The following is a 20,021-nucleotide window of genomic DNA, read 5'->3' on the forward strand; positions in this document are numbered from 1 at the left end:
CGGCGATATAACCCTTGCGGAGCTGCCTGGGAGACCCCGGGTTTTGGGGCTGCGCCAGCGCGCGCGGCGGCGCCTCCTCCTCCTCCTCCTCCTCCTCTTCTCTTCCCTCTCCCCCCGCTCCGCTCCCGCCCGCCCTCCGCCCGCCCCCCCCCGCGCGGAGTGGAAGGGGCCGGGGCTGGTGCCAGCAGCAGCAGCAGCAGCAGCGGCGTGAGCGCTCGAGCGGCCGCCATTTTACGCCAGCTCCAGCAGCAGCACTGCCTGGACACACCGCCGCGGGAGCGCGGAACGGGGGCAGCGCTTCAGCACGCCGAGCCGCGACCCGCGCCCCGAGAGACCCTTCGCACACGGCGGTTCTCACCCCGCAGACACACACAGGTCAGGGCGGCCGGGCGCTGGCGGGGTGGAAGCGGGCCGGGTGGCAGAGCGGGCTGAGGCGGCGGAGGGCGGGAGGCGCACGCCGGGGCCCTGCAGCGCTGTGGGGCCGGGGCGCTGCGCGATGGGTGGAGGAGCTGCTGGCGCTGCCTTCGTGGCCGCCACTGTCGGGCGGGCGGAGGGCGGCTGGGCCGGTGCGCGGCCCCGGCGTGGTGGCGGCGGCCGAGACACCACCCGAGCCGGGCCGGCGCGGGGCGCGTGGCTCCCGCCTTATTGTCCCGCCGGCCCCGCCGCTCCATTCATTGCCCATGAGGGGCAGGGGGCGAACCGCGGCCTTGGTGCCCAGCGTGTGCGCGGGGAGCGGGGCCGCCCGCGTTTGGCGTGGCCCCGGTCACGTCGGGAGGCGGTGGGCGATGGGCAGCGGTGTTTCCTGGCTGGGAAACGGGGCCTTGCATTGTTCCGGACAGGAGTGTGGCCGGGAGGCGGCGGCGGGGCCGGGAGGCTCCGCGAGCTCCCGACCGGGTGGTGAAATCGGGCCCGGGGTGTTGCAACCCACTCTCCGGGGGGAATAGGGTGAGAGGTGGGGAATGGCCGGGGCTCCGGGCGGGGGGGAGCCGCTCCTCCCGCGGGAGTGTTGCGGGAGGGGGGGAAGTCGGTCACTGGAGGAAGTTGTAGGACATCTGAACGCGCGGAGCACGTGTTTCCATCGGGCTCATGGCCGCCGCCGCCGTGGGTGGGTGCGGGCTGGGAAGAGCGCTTTGTTCCTCTCGCTTGCCCGGCCGGCACCGAAGTGGAGGCGGGAAGGGATCCCGGCCGCGCCCGGGGCCTGGAGAGGCGGCGTGAGCCGAGGGGCAGCGAGTTTACAGCGGGCGGTGGAGGCGGCAGCGAGTGTCAGTGACGGTATCGCGGTGCATGTGGCAGGTTTGCTTGTCCTGCCACCCCCGCTCCTGCCTTTTTGCTCCATTTCTAACTTGTTCGGAGTGTCTTAGGGAGTGTGTTAGAGAGAGGGGAGGTGAGTCAGTGTCTGTCTGGGTTGTGTAAAACCTGCAGTGAAAGCTACCCCACCCCCCCCAAGGCAGTGGTGTTAGGGCTTTCCTTTGTGTTAGTGCTTCTTGAGAGGAATTTCCTGCGCCTTGCAAAACTAAAAAAAAATTTGTCGGGGCGGTGATCTGCTATTTTTTGTATTTTTTCCCATGACTTTCAAAGAATAGGGTAGTCTGTTGCATGTATTGTCACTTGAATTGTTCTACCTGAAGATATATCTAGCTTAATTTTGATGCTTATTGCATTTAAACAGATATCTGGAAACATGGCTACTGAACATGTTAATGGGAATGGTACTGAAGAGCCCATGGATACTTCTGCTGCAGTTACCCATTCTGAGCATTTCCAGACATTGCTTGATGCTGGTTTACCACAGAAAGTTGCTGAAAAACTAGATGAAATTTATGTTGCAGGTAAGATTCAAGTCTTGCAAAACACACATATAGTATTTTATTGGATTCTGCTGTCTTTGGGCTAAAATAGCAACTTTTTGTGGTTTCCAAAAGTATGGGAACTGCAGTCTTACCAAATCTGGATGTTTTAGACTCAGTACTTCAATTTATTGCAGTATCTTTCAGGGGAAAGTCCCAGGCTACTTGGGCTGACGGGTGGGAAGAAGTATGCAGGGGACCAGAGCAACAGCTGGAATAGGCAACAGATGATGTTTAGGAGGAGCAGGTGATGTGGTCTTTGTGCATTTCTTGCGGTAATTGTAGGTAACTGTAAGAAACTAAAGCCTTGGTATGCATCTTCTGATGTGAGTGGCACTTCCTGACACGGTGTTTGGGCTCATGGATGCAGAAGTTATAGTGTTGGTTTTTTCAGATGTGGTAATAGCCAGCAGTTTTTAAGCTTGATTTTTGGAGCGTGATGGCCGTTTTTAGTGCTGCAGTTTATTTGTATTTATAGTCTTCTAAAAGTGTACCAAGGTACCATTTCTAGGCAAGCTAAGTCACGCTTTGGTAGGTTTTGATAGACTCCTCTGAATTCAGCTTCAGGATATTGAAATTAAACTTGGCCCATGTAACATCTGGGTTTCACAGAAGTCAAATGAACACATAAATGTAGTAACTTTTACTCTGAGTCTTATCTCTTTTTGGTTTTAATTAAAGGACTATGTATCCTTAAATATTTACTTCAAAGGAACTAAATGGTTTTTTATGCATAGTAACTTACTTCAATCAGTAATTGATTTAGAGGTCACTGAAATGTGTTAGGGATGCTACATTAGGTTTTACAAGTATTACTGACCAAATATAATTAGTAATTTTTTCTTTTCTCTAGGCCTAGTTGCACATAGTGATCTAGATGAAAGAGCTATTGAAGCTTTAAAGGAATTCAATGAAGAAGGTGCACTGGCAGTGCTTCAACAGTTTAAAGACAGTGATCTCTCACATGTTCAGGTAACATTTAGCAATTTACAGTATAATTGTTGAGGGATAAATGGTTAGTTGTCTGGGAAGAGGCCTGAGTCTCTTCAGTGATCCATGTGTGATATATGAAGTGAACACTGTTAGTTCAAGGTAAAAGGAGATTCTGGCTTGTCATGTCTTCAGAACTGAAGATTGTATCTTTTGCAGAACAAAAGTGCCTTTTTATGTGGAGTCATGAAGACATACAGGCAGAGGGAAAAACAGGGGACCAAGGTGGCAGATTCTAGCAAAGGACCAGATGAGGCAAAAATTAAGGTATGTCAGTAAAAATTAAAGTTATGAGGTCTATCTGTTTGTTTTTCTGAGTTGTTGTGATAGTCATGTTGGTTGTTTTGGAACTGTTTTTTTAAAAAAGATTATTGCAGATTATTTGTCATATTTGTCATTGTTGAGAGCTGTCACTTGAAATTTTGTCTTGTACTTCTTCCTTTTCAAGTAGCAAGTTTATATATTGCTGGAACTGAACATATAAAAGTGAAAAGGGTTTCATAGTTTGCTCTGTGTCTTATTGAGACAGTTACTCAATTTCACAGTAAAAGGTTTGTGCATACTTGTCAGCATAGTTACTCAAGTTCAAAATGCGTAAGTTCAGCTACTTCTGATTGTTTTTTGTGTTCTAGGCTTTTTTTTTTTGTTGTTGTTCTTTCCACTCTGCCCCCTTAGTTCAGATTTAGAGCCAACTCCACAATAGGAAGGAGATACCACGTGTCTGAAAAAACAGATTGTAATGGATTTAGAATTTAGCCCACTTCTTATGACATCACTCTGCTCATAAACTGTACCCCAAACTGTCTTAAAGGGTTAATTATTTTTTTGACCATGTCTGCTGCTATCTAGAGACTCGTTTCTCAAGAGTTAGGCATATGATGATTTATTTTAAAATACTGTGATTAGCAACTTTACCAAAGCTTAAGGGAAGGAAAACTATCTAGGCACGTTTAGGTGATGTCGTAAGAAAACCCCAGAGAATCTTTCTTCTTTGACACTTCATGCATATAGTATAAAATGATTGTTACAATTAACTAGGTACCCTGTAAAATATAAAAATCTTTTTTTCTCTTGACTTTGAGGCTGATGCCATTAATTATAAATTAAAAAAAAAAAACTGGTAGTTTTTGTCACTGACACATAAAACAGCAATATTCTGAGGACTATGGTTAATAACTTGAAGTAGCATGGGTTTTACTGCTGATGGCTCTAGCATTTAAAATAACTGCAATTTTGTAGTTGTAAAATTACTAACTCTTGAATATAATTTGGCTTGTTCAATATGCAGTGTCTTTGTGTGTAGAGTTGATTTTTCTTTGTACAAAATTGTTATGAAAGACTTAATTTCAGAGGATTTTCTCATGTGTTTGCATACTGAATGTCTGCTAACATTTTAAGTTGGCATTATGCCTGTAACTCTATCTAACTATATCTATAACTGCATGCAGTGATTCTAGTGAGGGTTAGTTGTCCTGGGATCCTGTATAAGTCCTAAAGAAATTTGAAGGGGGGATGATAAGAGAAAGGAAGTAGTACTACCACTTTGGTAGTTGGGTACCTCAAGCAGTCTGTACAGTGTTCAGGGGTGTAAGCGCTTAAACATGTGTTCTTTAACTTCACACTTATGAGTAATCTCATTAAGTGCAGGGAACTCTTCTGCATAAACGTCTGCAGGATTGGACATGCCAAAACAAGAAGTGGCTCAGACTAAGATCTTCCTAATTAAAGGGAAGCTCTGTTGCTATTATATTACTTGGTTTGTTTTTTTTTCTTTTAATGAAAATGAAGGAATTGGGAAAACTGGATGTGAATCTCTAATTTTGTAGCAAGTGTTTCTTTACCTAATAGTTTTGTTAATTGTTTTGCAAGTTTCTTGTTGAAGTACCAGCAGTAGATTTGTTTGTGGGAGCTTCAAAGCAGTACAGTTTAAAAGGAATTAGAAGTATATGTCTGTCTGTGAATGAAGTGCAGCTAAACTTGCTCAGTTTCTATGTGATTTTAAAATTTTAAGTTTCTTACTTGAAGGCACTGTTGGAGAGAACTGGCTACACTCTTGATGTGACTACTGGACAGAGAAAATATGGTGGACCTCCTCCAGAGTCTGTATATTCAGGACAGCAACCTTCTGTTGGTACAGAGGTAAGAAGAGGATGTTTATGCACATGTAGACTTACTCGTTGGAAATACTTTTTATAAACAGTGCTTTATATGTCTATTGTAGATATTTGTGGGCAAGATTCCGAGAGACTTGTTTGAAGATGAACTTGTTCCATTATTTGAGAAGGCCGGACCTATATGGGATCTCCGCTTAATGATGGATCCACTAACTGGTCTAAACAGAGGATATGCTTTTGTCACTTTTTGTACTAAAGAAGCAGCTCAGGAAGCTGTTAAACTGGTAAGTTTTCTTGGATTTTTTTTCTTTTTTGATGAAGTGCACTCTGGCTCAGAAGCAGTTGTCCTCCTAGTCCTAGTGCTAAATGCTTAGGGTGAAACTGTTATTGTCAGATTACTTCCATCATTTCCACTAGGTGTTAAATTTATTTCCTCATTGCAATGAAGATTTTCTGACTGCATTAGTGACAGGGGAAAAAAAAGCTGATGGACTGCTGTTTGGTCCAGTTAGATGAGCCTTTATTATTAACCAAGGTTGTATGAGCAGTAGTGACTTCTGAGCTGTCTGTGTCTGCATATGAGTTCTGGAGAGTGGTGGTGTTGGAGTTGCTGTGGTGCAAGGGCAGTGCTGGTCAGGGTGTCTCTGACTCCTGATGTGTTTCTGCACCAGCAGGGGGCCCGTGCTGGAAAAGTGCTTCTAAGTCACAGTGTTTTATAAGATACTTCACAAGGGGAAAAAATGTCTCTTGGGCATTGAAGGTCTGTTCTGTTTGCTGCAGCTGACAGGAAAACATCGTAAATCCTGGCAGTCTAAGGAGCATTCCCTCTGTTTTACACAGAGGTATGAAATAGTTTGATGTGATACACTCCTAACAAGCTTCTCAGGTTTAATGCATGAAGTGCCCATCATTAAAGAAGAGGGTGGAGAGAAACAGTACCCTGATCCTTGCACAGGGCCTTTGTTTTCCTGGCTAAGTTAAATTAGAATTTTTTGAGCTGGTTACTGCTACATTGATATGGCCAAGATTAGTGTGTGGTATGACTTGCAAGTGCTAACCATACACGGTCTGAAGTGTACTGATACTGTATTGCTGTATTAGGATTAACTGAAAACCTTGGTTTGTAATGAGGTATAGGTTAAACTAAGGTACCCTATTGGCATATAAGTCATTTGGTGGAGACAAATCAAGCTGAAAATGGGAATTTGTTTTGAGAAAGCTCACAAATATCTGCAAAAGTGGAAGTACAAAACCAATGTGGTATACGCTGATTAGCTTTTAAAATAAGAACAGTTGGTTGTTCTAGTGTGCAGTTAGATATGCTGGGGATAACTGTGTGTTCTCTTTGTACTTTCATAGCCAGTCTAGCTGTTCAGAGTGTGTGTGAACGCTTAAGAGTTAGCTCTTTAACCTTAGTGGAACAGTGAAACAAATCACATAAGTTCTCAGCGGCACCTAGTAAATGTAAAAAAAAAAACAAAAAACAAAATTTTCTTCATTAAGCTGGATTTTGCTTAAAGGTAGCATGCTCTGGAAAGTCATTCAAGTCATGTTTCCAGAAAAGTAACATCAGATCCTAGCCGCAGTCTTCCACTAAAAGATACAAGGGAAGGAGCTACTTGATGTCCCTTTATGTCTGATCTTTGATATGCAAGAAAAAAGCACACTGTGTTCTGCTTGTGAGTTAAATAGCTGCTGAGGGTAATAGCTGGGAAGTGTTGCAGTTGATGGAGCAGTCTTTTGACTTTCATGCTAAACTCCTAGAAAGTAGCCTTAGTCTTAAATTGGATTCGGTGCTATGTGTCAGGCTTTTTTGTAGTGATTTCAACCATAGTTGACTGGCCAGTTTGGTATATAAATTTCCCAAGTTGCAGTGGTTTGCAGGAGTATTAATAAATTGTGTCTGAGTTCAGTTGAAAATTGTAGGTCTATAACTTGTATTAGTTACACATGCATGGGAGAGACTGCTGAAAGACCTCTTCAAAACACTGAACACTTGGTCCTAGCCGTTTTCATAAACTTTTATCAGGTGGTGTTCTTTCTGATACTGCCTGTAATCTTCTCAGGTGTATACAACTTTCCAGTTTTCTGGACTCCTTGGGATAATGGTTCTTCAGTTATTTCCCATCTTTTTCCAAGAGGCCTTTTTTTTTTTCAGGACAATATAGAAAAAATGAGATTTAAAGTTTCTTCATTGCCTATAGGCTTTTGAGTAATAAGAGACAGCTGTGTTTTTGTCAATACCAAACTACAGTAGAGAATTAATTGACCTGTCTTCAGGCTCTTGGAGTTGGTGTTACATATTGTGCATGTTTGTGTGGCTGCTGTATGTATCTTCCACAGTCTGTAGGTCAACTTAATGTAAAACTGAACTAAAATTTCTGGATACACTCAATGTTGACTTACTTTATTCATTAACAAGAAGTCTTGCAGTTTAAAAGGTTGAAGTGTTGATTTTGTTTATGCATATGCATTTTTAAACTACTTATAATTAATTACTCTTCATATCTATAATTCTTCTCAGTGTCAGGCCATTTTTGTCTTAAGCACAGCCACGACTATTTTAAAAACGATTAAGGGAATTCTCTCCTATTTTTGTGACTAGTATTTAATTCAGTGTGGTTAACCCTTTGCTAGTTAAGTAGAAATGGCATCTCAGATGTTCACACAAGCGTTCATTGTCAAAGTATGATTTTTTTTATCTCAGTCGCTTTTTCCTCTGTTAACATGTACTGTTTAAGAATTACAACTCCAGTTGTGTTCTTTTGCACACATGTTCAGTTCTCCTTCCTGTTTCATAAGATATTGCTAGAGTTAGGTTTTTCAAAAGATTTCTGTGTGAATAAGGTCACTGTAGATATGTACAGAACAAAAACTTTTGAGGTGAAGCTTGTAGGAAAACATACTGAAAACTGTTGAAGCATTCAGTATATTTTTTACTGGAACAGGCATAAGCTTGATCAGAATGGAAGTACAAGTGAGTTAAGCAGTTTGCCAGCTGTGCATTCAGGTACAGCTTGCCATTTGCTCCTAGTAAACTAAAATTGGTAGTGAAAATTTAGGTTAGTAAAGTGACAGGACAGACCTGCATATTTTGACTTGTTAGTAAGTTCTTACATAAGTCAGAACAAACCAAAACTATTACATTGTCTAGAGGGTGGCAATCTCTGCTACTGACTTCAGGCACAGATTCCATGGTGACAGGAGGGGGAAGCAGTATGCTGACATAGCTACTTTGGTAGCTTGACTGTTTTGGCACTTTACCCAGATCATGATCTGAGCCTTTTTATGGCTAATCTGAGTTTGCAGATGGTATGCAAAAGTATTTACCTAAAAATTACCAACTTGATGGTCAAGAACACCTAGCTGAAGACTTTTGTCTGTGTGGAGAAAGATGCGGTGAAAAATAGTGGTTAATACATTGGAGGATACTAGAAACTATCAGTGGAACTGCAAAATGATAGAAAATATTAATTTTACTTTGTTATTTTTACTCTCATACAACATACTGAGAAAGACTCTTATGCTAGATTAGATGTGTAGCCAGACTTCAGTGTTAAGACTTCAGCAGGAATAGTTGGATAATACTTTCTATTATCCATATAGAATAGAGTATTCAATTTGAAAGGGACCTGCACTGATCATCTAGTCCATCTGCCTGACCATCTCATGGTCGACCAAATTGTTTCTGTCATCTTAATCATCCAGGGCATTGTCCAGATGCCTCTCTTAGACCTTGACAGCTTTGGGGCGTTGACCACCTCTAAGAAGCCTGTTCCTGTGTTTGATCACCCCTCTCAGTAAAAAAAGTTTCCTAGTGTACAGTTCAGTTAGTGAAGAATCACTTTCACAGACCAATAAACTGTCAGCTCCTTTAAAGGTGTTTCTTTAGAAGACTCCTTTTTTTAACTATTAAAATCTCTCTCTTCATTAATGTGTATGTTTATTAGTGATAATGATATATATGCAGTCTTCCCATGCAGCTAGCACCGCTCCTATTTCAGTTTCCTATTTAAAAGTCAACTATTCCTCTGCCACATGGTCAACAGATACGAAGATAGAAGTTCTTTGTTGTCTCCTGCTATGTTTTGAGACATAATTCATTGTGAAGATGTCACTCTGCATCCTTTTCACTTGTACAGTTCTCCTTTTTGCTCACTTTTGGTGCAGTTACCTAGCTTAGAAAATTTTCAGTAGTGGAGTTTTTGTTTGCCCCAGATGAATAGAAATAAACATCTTCCACCAGATTCTATGGCATAAAAAGCATGATGGTGTGGAGGATAACTAGCTTATGTAGTAAGATTTACCATTAAGCACAAAATAAATCATAGAATAAATAGCTAGATGAAATTTTAAAAATTGGTCCTGCTGCTTGGCAATAAGATGTTGACCACAAAATTAATTTTCTTAGCTGAAGAACTGTCTGTTGCAGGGCTTCCAGTTAGAAGTGGGTAGATATACCAGCAGTTGTCCTCCCTGCTCCTTATTTGGATGATGTGTGTCTGTGTCTGCATCTCAATGAACGGCATTTTTTGATGTTTTCTTAACAGACGTCTACAGTAATACTTTTTTTTCCCACTTAAACTGCTGACTTGTTCAGGGTATCTTCCACATGTTAAGGAAGAAGGATTTTAACAGAAGTCTTAGGATTTCAAGTTATTAGAAAGTTGTTCTTGCTCTTGACTATCTTTACATGTGTAATGTTTATTCTTTGGAAAGTATTTGCCAGTTGCTTTTGAACATTTTGTGGAGAAGACGTGATCACGACTCTCTTTTGATAACTTTAAGGGAATTTGACTTTAATTGCAACTCATGTCTTGTATTACACACAAATCAAGAATTTACAGCTACAGCCTATAGAGGAACTTGCATTTTTTTCTGCATGGTTGTGAAGGGAGAAGCTTTGACCTTGATGACTTGCATGGTTCTGTATGAAAAAGTTTCTAAAGAAAAACGTGTTGAGAGACTTGAACAAGGAGGGAAGAATAATTTTTGACCGAAATTGTGGAGATGCTTTAGAAAATGTGGGTATACTTCAGAGTAGTTGAATATGCATCATAAAAATATGTTAAGCTGCAAAATGTATCGCTCAGTTCTGAGTTTTCTGAAGGTAAATATTTGGTATGCTGTTTTTGCAGGGGGTGAAAATTATTTGTAACTGATGATTGTCCAATAATTTTTTTGTTGCAGTACAACAACCATGAAATTCGGTCTGGAAAACACATTGGTGTATGCATCTCTGTTGCCAATAATAGGCTTTTTGTTGGCTCTATTCCTAAGAGTAAAACTAAGGAGCAAATTGTTGAAGAATTCAGCAAAGTAACAGGTGAGTCAGTGAGTAGGTTTTATAGACCTGTAAAGTGTCAAATGTAGTCAGTAATGAGCTGTCTTTCTTTTAGCATATAGTTGAATGATGATGAAAACAAACCAAGCCCTCGCAGCATTTGTCTCAATATTATGTGTTGGGGTTTGTTTGGGTTTTTTTTAAACTGTTGTTTTGCTGAGGGTTGAGATATTTGTAATTGGACTAGATAGGTGGTTCTAAGTTCTACCTGTAGAGGAAGTGTTTAATGTTTAAAAAATCTGTTCAAAGAAATTTGAATTAAAAGTTTAGTAATTTCAATACTAATGGATGTTTTAAAATTTCCCAAGGCAAAAATGAAGCAAGCAGAAGAATGTAACTGGTTCTGTGCTTTATAATTCTTAAATTTTAAGAATCTCTTTTTGTTAACATTTGAACTTGCAGAGGTACTGTTTCTCTGTTACTGAGTTATAGACTTCAGGTTCTTTGGAGCAATTAGCTTTTTACATATTGAAGTCATGCAGCTTTTATCTCTTGTTATTTAGACATTATGGAGAAAACACACACTGATAAGTGTTGTAACTTAGGGGTTTAAGAGGAGAATTGACAAAGCAAAACTTTTGGCTGCCCCTAACTCTTCTCCATTCAGTTAGAGAAAGAGTATTCTTCCATAGCTACAAAGACAACCTGCACTTTATAATGCAAATCAATGGATTTAAAGCTTAACAAATAAATATTTTATTTCATTTCAGAGGGTCTTACAGATGTCATATTGTATCATCAGCCTGATGACAAGAAAAAGAACCGGGGTTTCTGCTTTCTTGAATATGAAGATCACAAAACGGCTGCTCAGGCCAGACGTCGGCTAATGAGTGGCAAAGTGAAAGTCTGGGGAAATGTTGTTACAGTGGAATGGGCTGACCCTATAGAAGACCCAGATCCGGAAGTCATGGCAAAGGTAAAAAAGCTGTAATGGGACCATAGTACATTTAAAGTGCTCTCTTCCAAATAAAGTGTTTCCGGGAATTAGCCTAAAATTAAAAAACATCTTTTCAGCCTTCTTGACAGAGATGTTCTAGGTGTGATGATAAGAAATGAATATACTTCAGAAATTATGTGGATTTAAAAACTATATGGCCTTATATTATTTTGTGTTCCCATGACTGAATAGTGAATGTAATTCTTGCCAAAATGACACACATGATAATGTAGTTAATTTTTTACCTGGAAGTTATGGTTGTGACTCCTGGAGTTGAAATGGTTTTGTACCCTAGTATTTGGAAGGACAGAAATAGAGTTATCCTCACAGAACAGCCTTAATTCTTCTTAAACCTGGAATTGTATCATTTCAGCATTAGAAAGAACGTGTCAGTGTTCAAATGTACACAAATGTATTTTCAAAGTTGCTATTAGCAGTTACTTCTGAGAAGTTCAGCAATTAGCTTGTATTTGGAACTTGGTAGTTATTTTTAATTTGAGGGAGTTAACTTCTTTTAATACCTAGACTGGCAATTCTTTGGATTTTGAATATTGAGGTGAAGCTGAAGTCTGGACTGTTAACATTTTGAAGTACGTTGTAGCAGTTGTTTTATATATGTGCCTGGTATCTTGCCAGAAACAAACGACCTGATTTTTTTTTTCCCCCCCATCAGATATTGCCAGATCCTGTCTTTTTCAGTTGTGTTGTGTAGCTAAGTTGTTTAATGGAATCTCTTAGCTAGCCCATATCCTTATCTCTTTCTCTTTGCTTGCTTTTCGTCTGTGCTTTTACTCTCATCTGAGACACGTCACTTGCTGGAGTCCTACTTTGATGGACCTAGTAAGATAGCTTGGCTGGGATCTCCTCTTTGGTGAGCCATAAGGGAAAAGGGTTGGGGTGGGGGCTCATTTTAGGGAAAAAGCTGCTTTTGTAATACAGGTATTACAGAAGCTTTTGGACTATCTTGTCTGCAGACTTTATTTTTCTTGCCCAGCATGACTGTCAGCAGTAGGGAAAGAGTCTTGCAGGTCAAATTTGTGGAAGGTGGCACTTCCTAAATATGGCAGCCTGCATGTTGAGTTTCTTGGCTCAAAAGAGAAGAGACCTAATCCACCAAACTGTTAAAATAAATAGGCAGCAATTTCTGCTGATACAAGAAAATAGATGGAAAGGAAATGATACGGGTCATGATCAAGCATCTCTCCTAAGTAAGTTTGCTGATGTGCCAAGTAAAAGGCTAAAGAAATTAAAGCTTGATTGTGGTTTACCCCATTTACTGTACATTTTTATTTGAATGTGTTAATACCTTCTATTTTTTTGTATTTGAAATGGGACGTGAAAAGAGAAGAAATGTGGAAGTGAAGTAAAGAAATGTAGAAAACATGGATAAAATCAACTTGAATACATCTGGTGCCACATCCCAAAGATAGGACATGAAGCTTGGGTTGAAGATGTATGGATAAGTGAGGGTCTATGAATAGTACTGAAAAAGTAGAGACCATCTGGGTTGTGTCTGTGAAGACAGAAACTGAGATGATAATTGGTGTCTGACCTTCCTCACTGGCTGCATCCTTTAGTTTATTCTTGCAACAAGTGAAGTCTCTGCTCCAGTCTTTCTTGGCCACCTGCGGTACCTGTACAGAAGCTGACTGTATCTGTCCCTTCTTTAATTGTAAGGTTTATTTCCTGTTCTTGGTATCTTTATTCTAAGAGAAACTGCAGCAGCAGCTCTGCTGCTCTCAGTAATCTCCTGGATGTGAGCTGCAGGTTGGCTGTTAGTGCTTCTGACTACAGTCAGTCCAGAGCAAAGGGAAAGCTATTGACCCATGCCATCTTGCACACTGCAATGGCAGAAGGCTCTGGAGGAAACTGTCTAGGAGAAGTAGGTTCTTTTTATCAGAATAATCATCTGGCCATCAGTTTTCTTGTCAAGACTGCTAGAAACACAAGTCCATAAGGAAGACAAATTCACACATGTAGCCAGAAGGTGAACAGTGTTCTAAATCTTTCAGAAGCGGCATGTTGTTTCATCCATATATGGACACTTACTAATTTAAATTTCTGAAATGTCTACTCAAGTCTTTTTTCCTTTGTCCTTCTGATAAAATAATGTGGAGAGTACTGTATGGGTAAATACTTATCATTTAAATGGACTGTTACCTTAAATTCAAAGTAGCTTGATCATGATGAGACATGAAGCTAGATTCTCAAGCTGGATGGATGTGCTACAGGAGATAAGTGCTTGTACTAACAGATCAGAATATAATTGGTTAAGGTATTGACTTCTGGTCCAAAGTGAATTTTTTTCCAACTTCTCAAGCAGCTGTGTTGATAGTTTAATTTCTCCTAAGTGTAATTTTGTTGCCTCTTACACCTGTAGTCTAGCTAAATTTATTAATATTTTACTTGATTTCTGTAGGATGGCTGAGGCTGCAGAGGACGTTCTGGAGTGGCAGGTTAAGCAGCTAAATAAAGTCTTATGCTTGTGGCTGTCTGGCAGATTACAGGACAAGAGACAGGGCTAGTATCCCTTGGAGAATGTGGCCTGAAGTGTTTGTGCTGTAGGTAAGAGGAGGAAAAGGAGCAGATACCAGAGGTTTTGGGATAGTCTAATCTTAAGCAGTTTTTTAAATGTGAGTTCTGCCTTGAAAACAAAATGCTGGTGCTGGGTATATTGCTTGTTACAAGTATCTGTGGATTCTTGGTGTAATAATGTGTGAGCTTCAATGAAGAAGACTTCTTTTTTTTCCCACTTCCCTCCCTTTTTAGCTGGTTTAAGTGAAGTAAAAATTGGTTCATCTTCTCTCACCCTATGCTTTAACCTGCCTAATAGCTTTTACATCATCTTTGACTCATTCAGTTACACTTCTAATCAGTAACATGAGCAAAGGTGTTAAAAATTCAGCTGTTAGAGATTAATGGATTTGTCTACACTGGGAAAATTTAAATTAGTATTTTTTTTCTTTAAAAAACACTATATTAGTGCGTCTTTTAGAAAATTGTGATTGTTCTATTTAGTTTAATCACGTCAGTCATCATGGATTTATTAGGCTTCTTAGGGTTCCTTGTGAGGTTCTAGTTTTCATCCTTTTCTAAAGAACAAGAATATGGAACATTTGTTTAAAAGTGGTTTTCAATCCCATTGATTACATCACAAAACTTCCTGTAATTCATTTCCATGGAATAAGGTTAAGGTAGCAGTTAGAATATTTTACTAAAAATGGTTATTATGTATGTGTTACAATACATAAAGGTTGCTCTTACCATCAAGACCTGTAGGAGAAGCTCAATACATAATAGGAAACAGTTTTCCTTGTGGAGTTGGCTATGACTTTTATGGTCTCCTGAGAATCAGCAGGAGTAACTATTGCCAAAGTCGAGTTGATACACTGGGTTAGATTTATGGTCTGTAGTATCCCTTTGTCCAAATCTGTATCCTATCCTAGGTCAGCTAGTGAGTGAGACAGATTTATGGAAGTCTGACCTGGTTCTTTTTGTAACTTAGTTACATAGCAGTTCCTCCAAAAAGGGTGTCTGGGTTTATTGAATTCTTGTATGTGGTGGGAGTGGAGTACAGCTCTGCTTCAGAAATCAAGGCATGCTTTCCTTGGTCCTTTCACACCTTGTGTTACTTGTGTTGACCTTCAGGGTCAGGAGTCAGTGCTGCCATGTGCAGTGTCATTTGATGTCATCAGTTAATTTGAAACCAGTAGGAGCAGAGAAGATGTAAAGAGAAGTTACAGGTCTTGCAGCTGATTGGCAGCTGCATTGTAGGCAGGTAAGACTGAGCATTCCTTGGCAGTAGGAGGTGATTAAACCGTCAGAGCATGGTGCCAGCATGTGGAAGGAACTCTTCTCGACAAGTTTGAAGAGTCTTTTAAATTGTGAGAACACACGGATGGCATCACGTAAACAGGCTCATGTCCAGTCATTAAGTGCAGCCTCAGCATGGACTTAAGGATGAGTCTTTCAGTACTGTTGGGTCACTAATAGGTGATTCCTGCTTTCCAGTAGATGTTGTCTGCTATGTTAAGTAAGGGTTTATTTTAAGGTTTTGTCAGACGGCTCTAGATTTCCCTTTATCCTTTGCAGTTGGTGATTGATGAAACTTTATATTGATGATTTAATCCATGGCAGGCAGTCAGAGTTGATGATTACCTGCCTTTCTGATTTTAGAAGCTGCGGGGCAGTCTTTGTGTAGCTTAAGAGTCACATTGTGTGCTTTAGTGGGCCAGGGGAGGGAATAAACTTCCACATTTATTTGGGGGTGACTCTTCCTCAAAGGAACAGCACAGTTTGACTTGAGGAAGTTGAAGGGTAACTGGCCAATGTCAGCCTTAGTATCCCCCTCTGTCTGCAGTTCTGTCTTTTAGCAGTGGCTTCAGGTCACTGAGTGGCCCTCAGGCAAGCACAGTCCTGACATTAGGTGTTTGGTGTACCTATAGCATGGGAACCACAAGTTAAGCAGCTTGAAAACTGCAGGCCTGTCACCTCTGACCTAGATATTTCAGTGATGACTGTTCTTCAAATAACTGAGCTAAAGCCTGTCTAAACAATTAAATGTTTTGATAAGTTAATTGTTTTTTGTGTAACCGATTGGTTACCTTCTCTGAAGTTTGGTAGTGTTCTTGATTGAAGATAACTGTTGGTAGGATCCTTTTCAACACTAACACAAATTGGATTGACTTTCAGGTTACTAATACTTATGTAATCATGTTTGATAACAGATTAAATATTTCTGTCAGGGAAGTTTGGAGCTAACTCATGCTGTGTGACTATTTGTGTGTACATATTCATATGTATATAAAATGCTGTACAGAAAATGTAATGGTGTTTCTTCAGTGCTGCCAATAGCAGTAACTTGCAAAGCTTCATTTTGTGCTTTGAAATTAGATCATACTCCTAAGTCCTTTTTTTTTTTTTTTTTTTAAATCCTCCTTAGGTAAAAGTTTTGTTTGTACGCAATCTTGCCAATACTGTAACAGAGGAGATTCTAGAAAAGGCCTTCAGTCAATTTGGAAAGCTAGAACGAGTGAAGAAGTTAAAAGACTATGCTTTCATTCATTTTGATGAACGGGATGGTGCTGTAAAGGTAAGTGAAGAAGACTGTAACTATGTGTTTGTGTGTTGTAAGAAGCTGTATGTTGCTTCTAATTTGAGAAAAAGCTTTGTCTGGAGAAATGGTAACATACTGTCACTGATAACTTTGTCCTCTCTGGGTGTCTCCTAGGATGATGCAATTCTAGCTTGAAAAGTGGATCTTAAATGCACCTGCACTAAGTAATTCTGCAGATGAGCTTTTAAGATAATAATGTTGTTACCATTTGAAACTCAAGTGCCAGAAGTTGAATGACTCTTCTCACCAAATTATTGGTAGAAATCTAAAGCAGTTTCTCTAGGGCAGGTGATAAAAACTTAGGTAATGTTTTTTATTTATTTTTCCAGGAATAAACACTTTTTGGCTTTTTGTTTTTGTTTTTTTAAGTGAGGGGTGCTGGACAATTTAGTAGTTGTCATTCCTGGATTTTGCTACCCTAGTCTTGATGTCATGTGTTGTTAAGGAAGGGAAAGTGTAATTCCCCTCCTGCCTGTAGTGTATCCATTTTTTTATGTTCTGTGGGTGGATGCAGGATACAGGGGGATTCAGTTTTTCTTACATATCCATATGTCATAAAGCAGATGCTTAGGAAGATAATGGGAAGAGTCTTAGTAATATATATATATCCTGTCAGGGCTTAGCTATGTAGAGTTCCTAAAAGTGGTAGAATCTTTTGGATTCCTTTGCTCAAAATTAACTTGTAGTAATAACTGTGGCCCATGGGAATTGTACATGGCAGGGAGGGTAGGGGAGGAGTTGATGGTTTGCTGTTTGTTTTGCCTTTTTTTTTTTTTTTTTTTGAGGAGAGGGTTGTGGGGAGGTGGTGGTGTGGATTTGGGGAGGAGTTGGGGTTTTTTGTGGTTGGTTTGTCTGTTTTTTCCTTGTGGTCAGAATGGCTCTTTAATTTTTGGCTTCTGGTTGAGAAAGAAAGTTATATATATTGCAAGTAAAATAAAGGAATAGGAGAATATACTAAGCTCTGCTGTTTGCATGTGTGCTGACATTAGGAATTTATTCATGGATTAGAAAATGTGCACTTTCAGAGGACAGTTCTGCCACTTCATTAACTGTAACAGCTTGCAAAGATTGAAGCCTGTTTTTACTTCTGAGGGGAAGATTTTTAAACTGATACATGAAGTCCTGGGTTTGAGAGCCAAGTTCAGAAGAAATGCATAACTGGAACCCATAATACTATGCTATCTGATTGTCTAAATTTTTTTTTAGCTTTATATTGTTATTTTAGCTCTGGATAACAAATTTAAAAATGCATACTCTAAAAGGTAGAAAAAAATTAATAACTTCAGATGTGCTTGGAAGTATATTTAAAGTCTGGTTAATTCCTTCAGGCAATGGAAGAAATGAATGGCAAAGATTTAGAGGGAGAAAACATTGAAATTGTTTTTGCTAAGCCACCAGATCAAAAAAGGAAAGAACGGAAAGCTCAGAGACAAGCGGCTAAAAATCAGATGTAAGTGTAAATGCATGTAGTTATGTTGTATTACTCCTGAAAGACGTACAATTCTAACAGTGGTGTTTAGTGATAATTTAGGTACTGTCTTGCTCTGCTTATTGAGTGTGAGAGCACTGGAGGAACTGTCTGAAGGTCATGAAACATACATACTTTCCACTTTTTATTCTAAATTTCCCTGTACTTCTGCAGTGATGTCACATGGATGAACTTAGCATTGTGTGTTCCTCTCAGCAGGCTTAGTAATATTGATACAGCACCCCCTCTTTAGTAAAGTACCCACTGAAAGGAGGGTCCTGATATTCTTTCTTGCCACTTCCAGAAGATATTTATGAGCTCATACTGTTAGAGATCTTGCACTATTAAATGCTGAACATGGTTAAAAACAACAACAAAAAAGGCAGTTTCTTACTGGTGTGTTCTGCTTAATGTTCTCATGTGTTTTTCTTCCTGGGTATCTTCCTGCTTTCTTAACCAGATTCCCTCCCCCAGTTTACTTCCAAAAATAACTTGGAAGTGCTGTTGTGCAGCAATCCAGGAAGATGGAATAGTGAGGTTGCAGGATTAGTAGAGATCTCCATATGGTGACCTACTGTACACATGGAATTGGTCAAGTTTGCCGTGCTTATAGTTCTCATAACTTTATTAGCCCTTTTGTTCTTCCTTGGGCATCTGGTGTTACTGTAAGAAGTGAATTTCTTCTCTTTTCTTTAGCTTCTCTTCTGTGCTAGGCAGGCCTTTTCTGCTTAAATCTTTTGCTGATACAGCTGTACTTCTTGCTGTGTATTCTGCATCTTGGCAATGCCACCATAAATACCTGTGTGTTTAATTAAAATCTAGAAGGCGATGAAAGTGACACAGTTTTCCTCTCAACATGGCAGTTGTTGGCATGGTTGTGTTGTCTCTGATTGGATGTAAGCTTTCTTGCATTGGATTTGAGTAATCACCAAAAAACATTCTCACTGCAGTTTGCAAACATATTTGCTAGCTCAGTATTCAAAATGTAATGATGGCCTGTCTCCAGTGATGAAAAGGAAGATTTTTTTTAAATGCACTTGAATTGGTTATTGTGCTGTGTGATTCCTGCTCCCCACCCAACTCTTCACTGCAGATTATTTTATATGCAGTTTTACTACTTCAGGGTAGCATGCATGTATTTATAACACTGGAAGTCTTCTGTCACGGGCCACCTCTAATATTAATGTGCTGTATTTTATCTGCATCCTTCTGCTTTTGTTCAGGATGTGCATATCTCAGATGTGGAGGTAGGTACAGCAGGACTGTCTCTTTTACTCCTCTAGGCAGAGATATGGTAATGCCACTTGGGCAGTAGTTCTTTCATTTTGGAATTCTCTGTGTTCCTTTGTTTTTCTGAGCTGTTAAGGCAGTAGGAAAGCAGCAAGTTTGATTAACTCCAGGCATTTTCTGGTTTGGAATATACTGTTCATTAGTGGATTGTAAGGGTTTTTAATATTCCTAGGATTCCAAAAGGTGTGGGAATAGAAGGATATGTGTGTTTTTAAGTCTGTATCCCAGTTATTTGAAAAGTGTAGAGTGACATCTTAAGATCTTGGAGATAATTTGCAGTTTGCACTACATTTACAGTAGCAAAAAAATTTTTTTTTACTTTACTTTTTTGATACTTCAGATAACTACAGATTCAATTTGATTTTTACATTAATATAGTTAGTAATCTTACCTGCTTGCCTACAAGTGACTATTCCATCAGTAAGAAGCATTTATAACATATTTTTACTACTTGAAACCCCTCGTGGCTGTCAGAAGTAGAATTCTTGATCTGTATAATATTCCTTTGCTTTTCAACACATTGCATACTATTAGTCATGTGAAACTCTACTTGAGGAGAAAATCCTGAATAAAAGGGCAGGGAGATTGAGATCATTAGTAAGTTGCCTCCATTCTAATTTTGAACAGAAAGGATAAGAAGTCTTGGTAGTGACTCAGCTCATTAGAAAGTATGTGTAAAGTCACAGCAGTATCAGGGAGTAGTTGAGCTACTACTACTGTGCTTTCATAGAGCTAAGACAGTTCTATTTCCAGAACAATCCTGGGCTTACGATTTTAGAAAACAAAATCCATAGGCAACCTACATTGCTGCTTTGACATTTTCATAGGCATGGGTATTGTGAAGGGGATACCTGATACAAAATACTAAAAATAATTGTTGCCATGAAATGTTCAGCAGGAAAATGAAAGAGCAGA

General features: G+C 39.9%; 1 protein-coding gene across 5 annotated transcripts in view; it reads left to right on the top strand.

The window, feature by feature from the left end:
• The first annotated feature begins 167 nt into the window (after window positions 1-167).
• SYNCRIP (synaptotagmin binding cytoplasmic RNA interacting protein) overlaps window positions 168-20,021 on the top strand; it is a 25,834-nt gene continuing 5,980 nt past the window's right edge. For 4 of the 5 annotated variants that reach the window (XM_059842505.1, XM_059842506.1, XM_059842507.1 and 1 more), the window contains exons 1-10: window positions 240-375; window positions 1,670-1,829; window positions 2,701-2,819; window positions 2,997-3,104; window positions 4,863-4,976; window positions 5,059-5,235; window positions 10,142-10,277; window positions 11,006-11,211; window positions 16,175-16,324; window positions 17,677-17,798. In XM_059842505.1, the coding sequence (XP_059698488.1) occupies window positions 1,682-1,829; window positions 2,701-2,819; window positions 2,997-3,104; window positions 4,863-4,976; window positions 5,059-5,235; window positions 10,142-10,277; window positions 11,006-11,211; window positions 16,175-16,324; window positions 17,677-17,798 (1,280 nt within the window). In that variant the 5' untranslated portion in view covers window positions 240-375; window positions 1,670-1,681. Of the gene's footprint in view, window positions 376-1,669; window positions 1,830-2,700; window positions 2,820-2,996; window positions 3,105-4,862; window positions 4,977-5,058; window positions 5,236-10,141; window positions 10,278-11,005; window positions 11,212-16,174; window positions 16,325-17,676; window positions 17,799-20,021 lie in introns of all 5 variants that reach the window. The other variant, XM_059842509.1, reaches the window with a different exon arrangement.

This window comes from Haemorhous mexicanus, chromosome 3 (assembly GCF_027477595.1).
Source record: "Haemorhous mexicanus isolate bHaeMex1 chromosome 3, bHaeMex1.pri, whole genome shotgun sequence".
NCBI lineage: Eukaryota > Metazoa > Chordata > Aves > Passeriformes > Fringillidae > Haemorhous > Haemorhous mexicanus.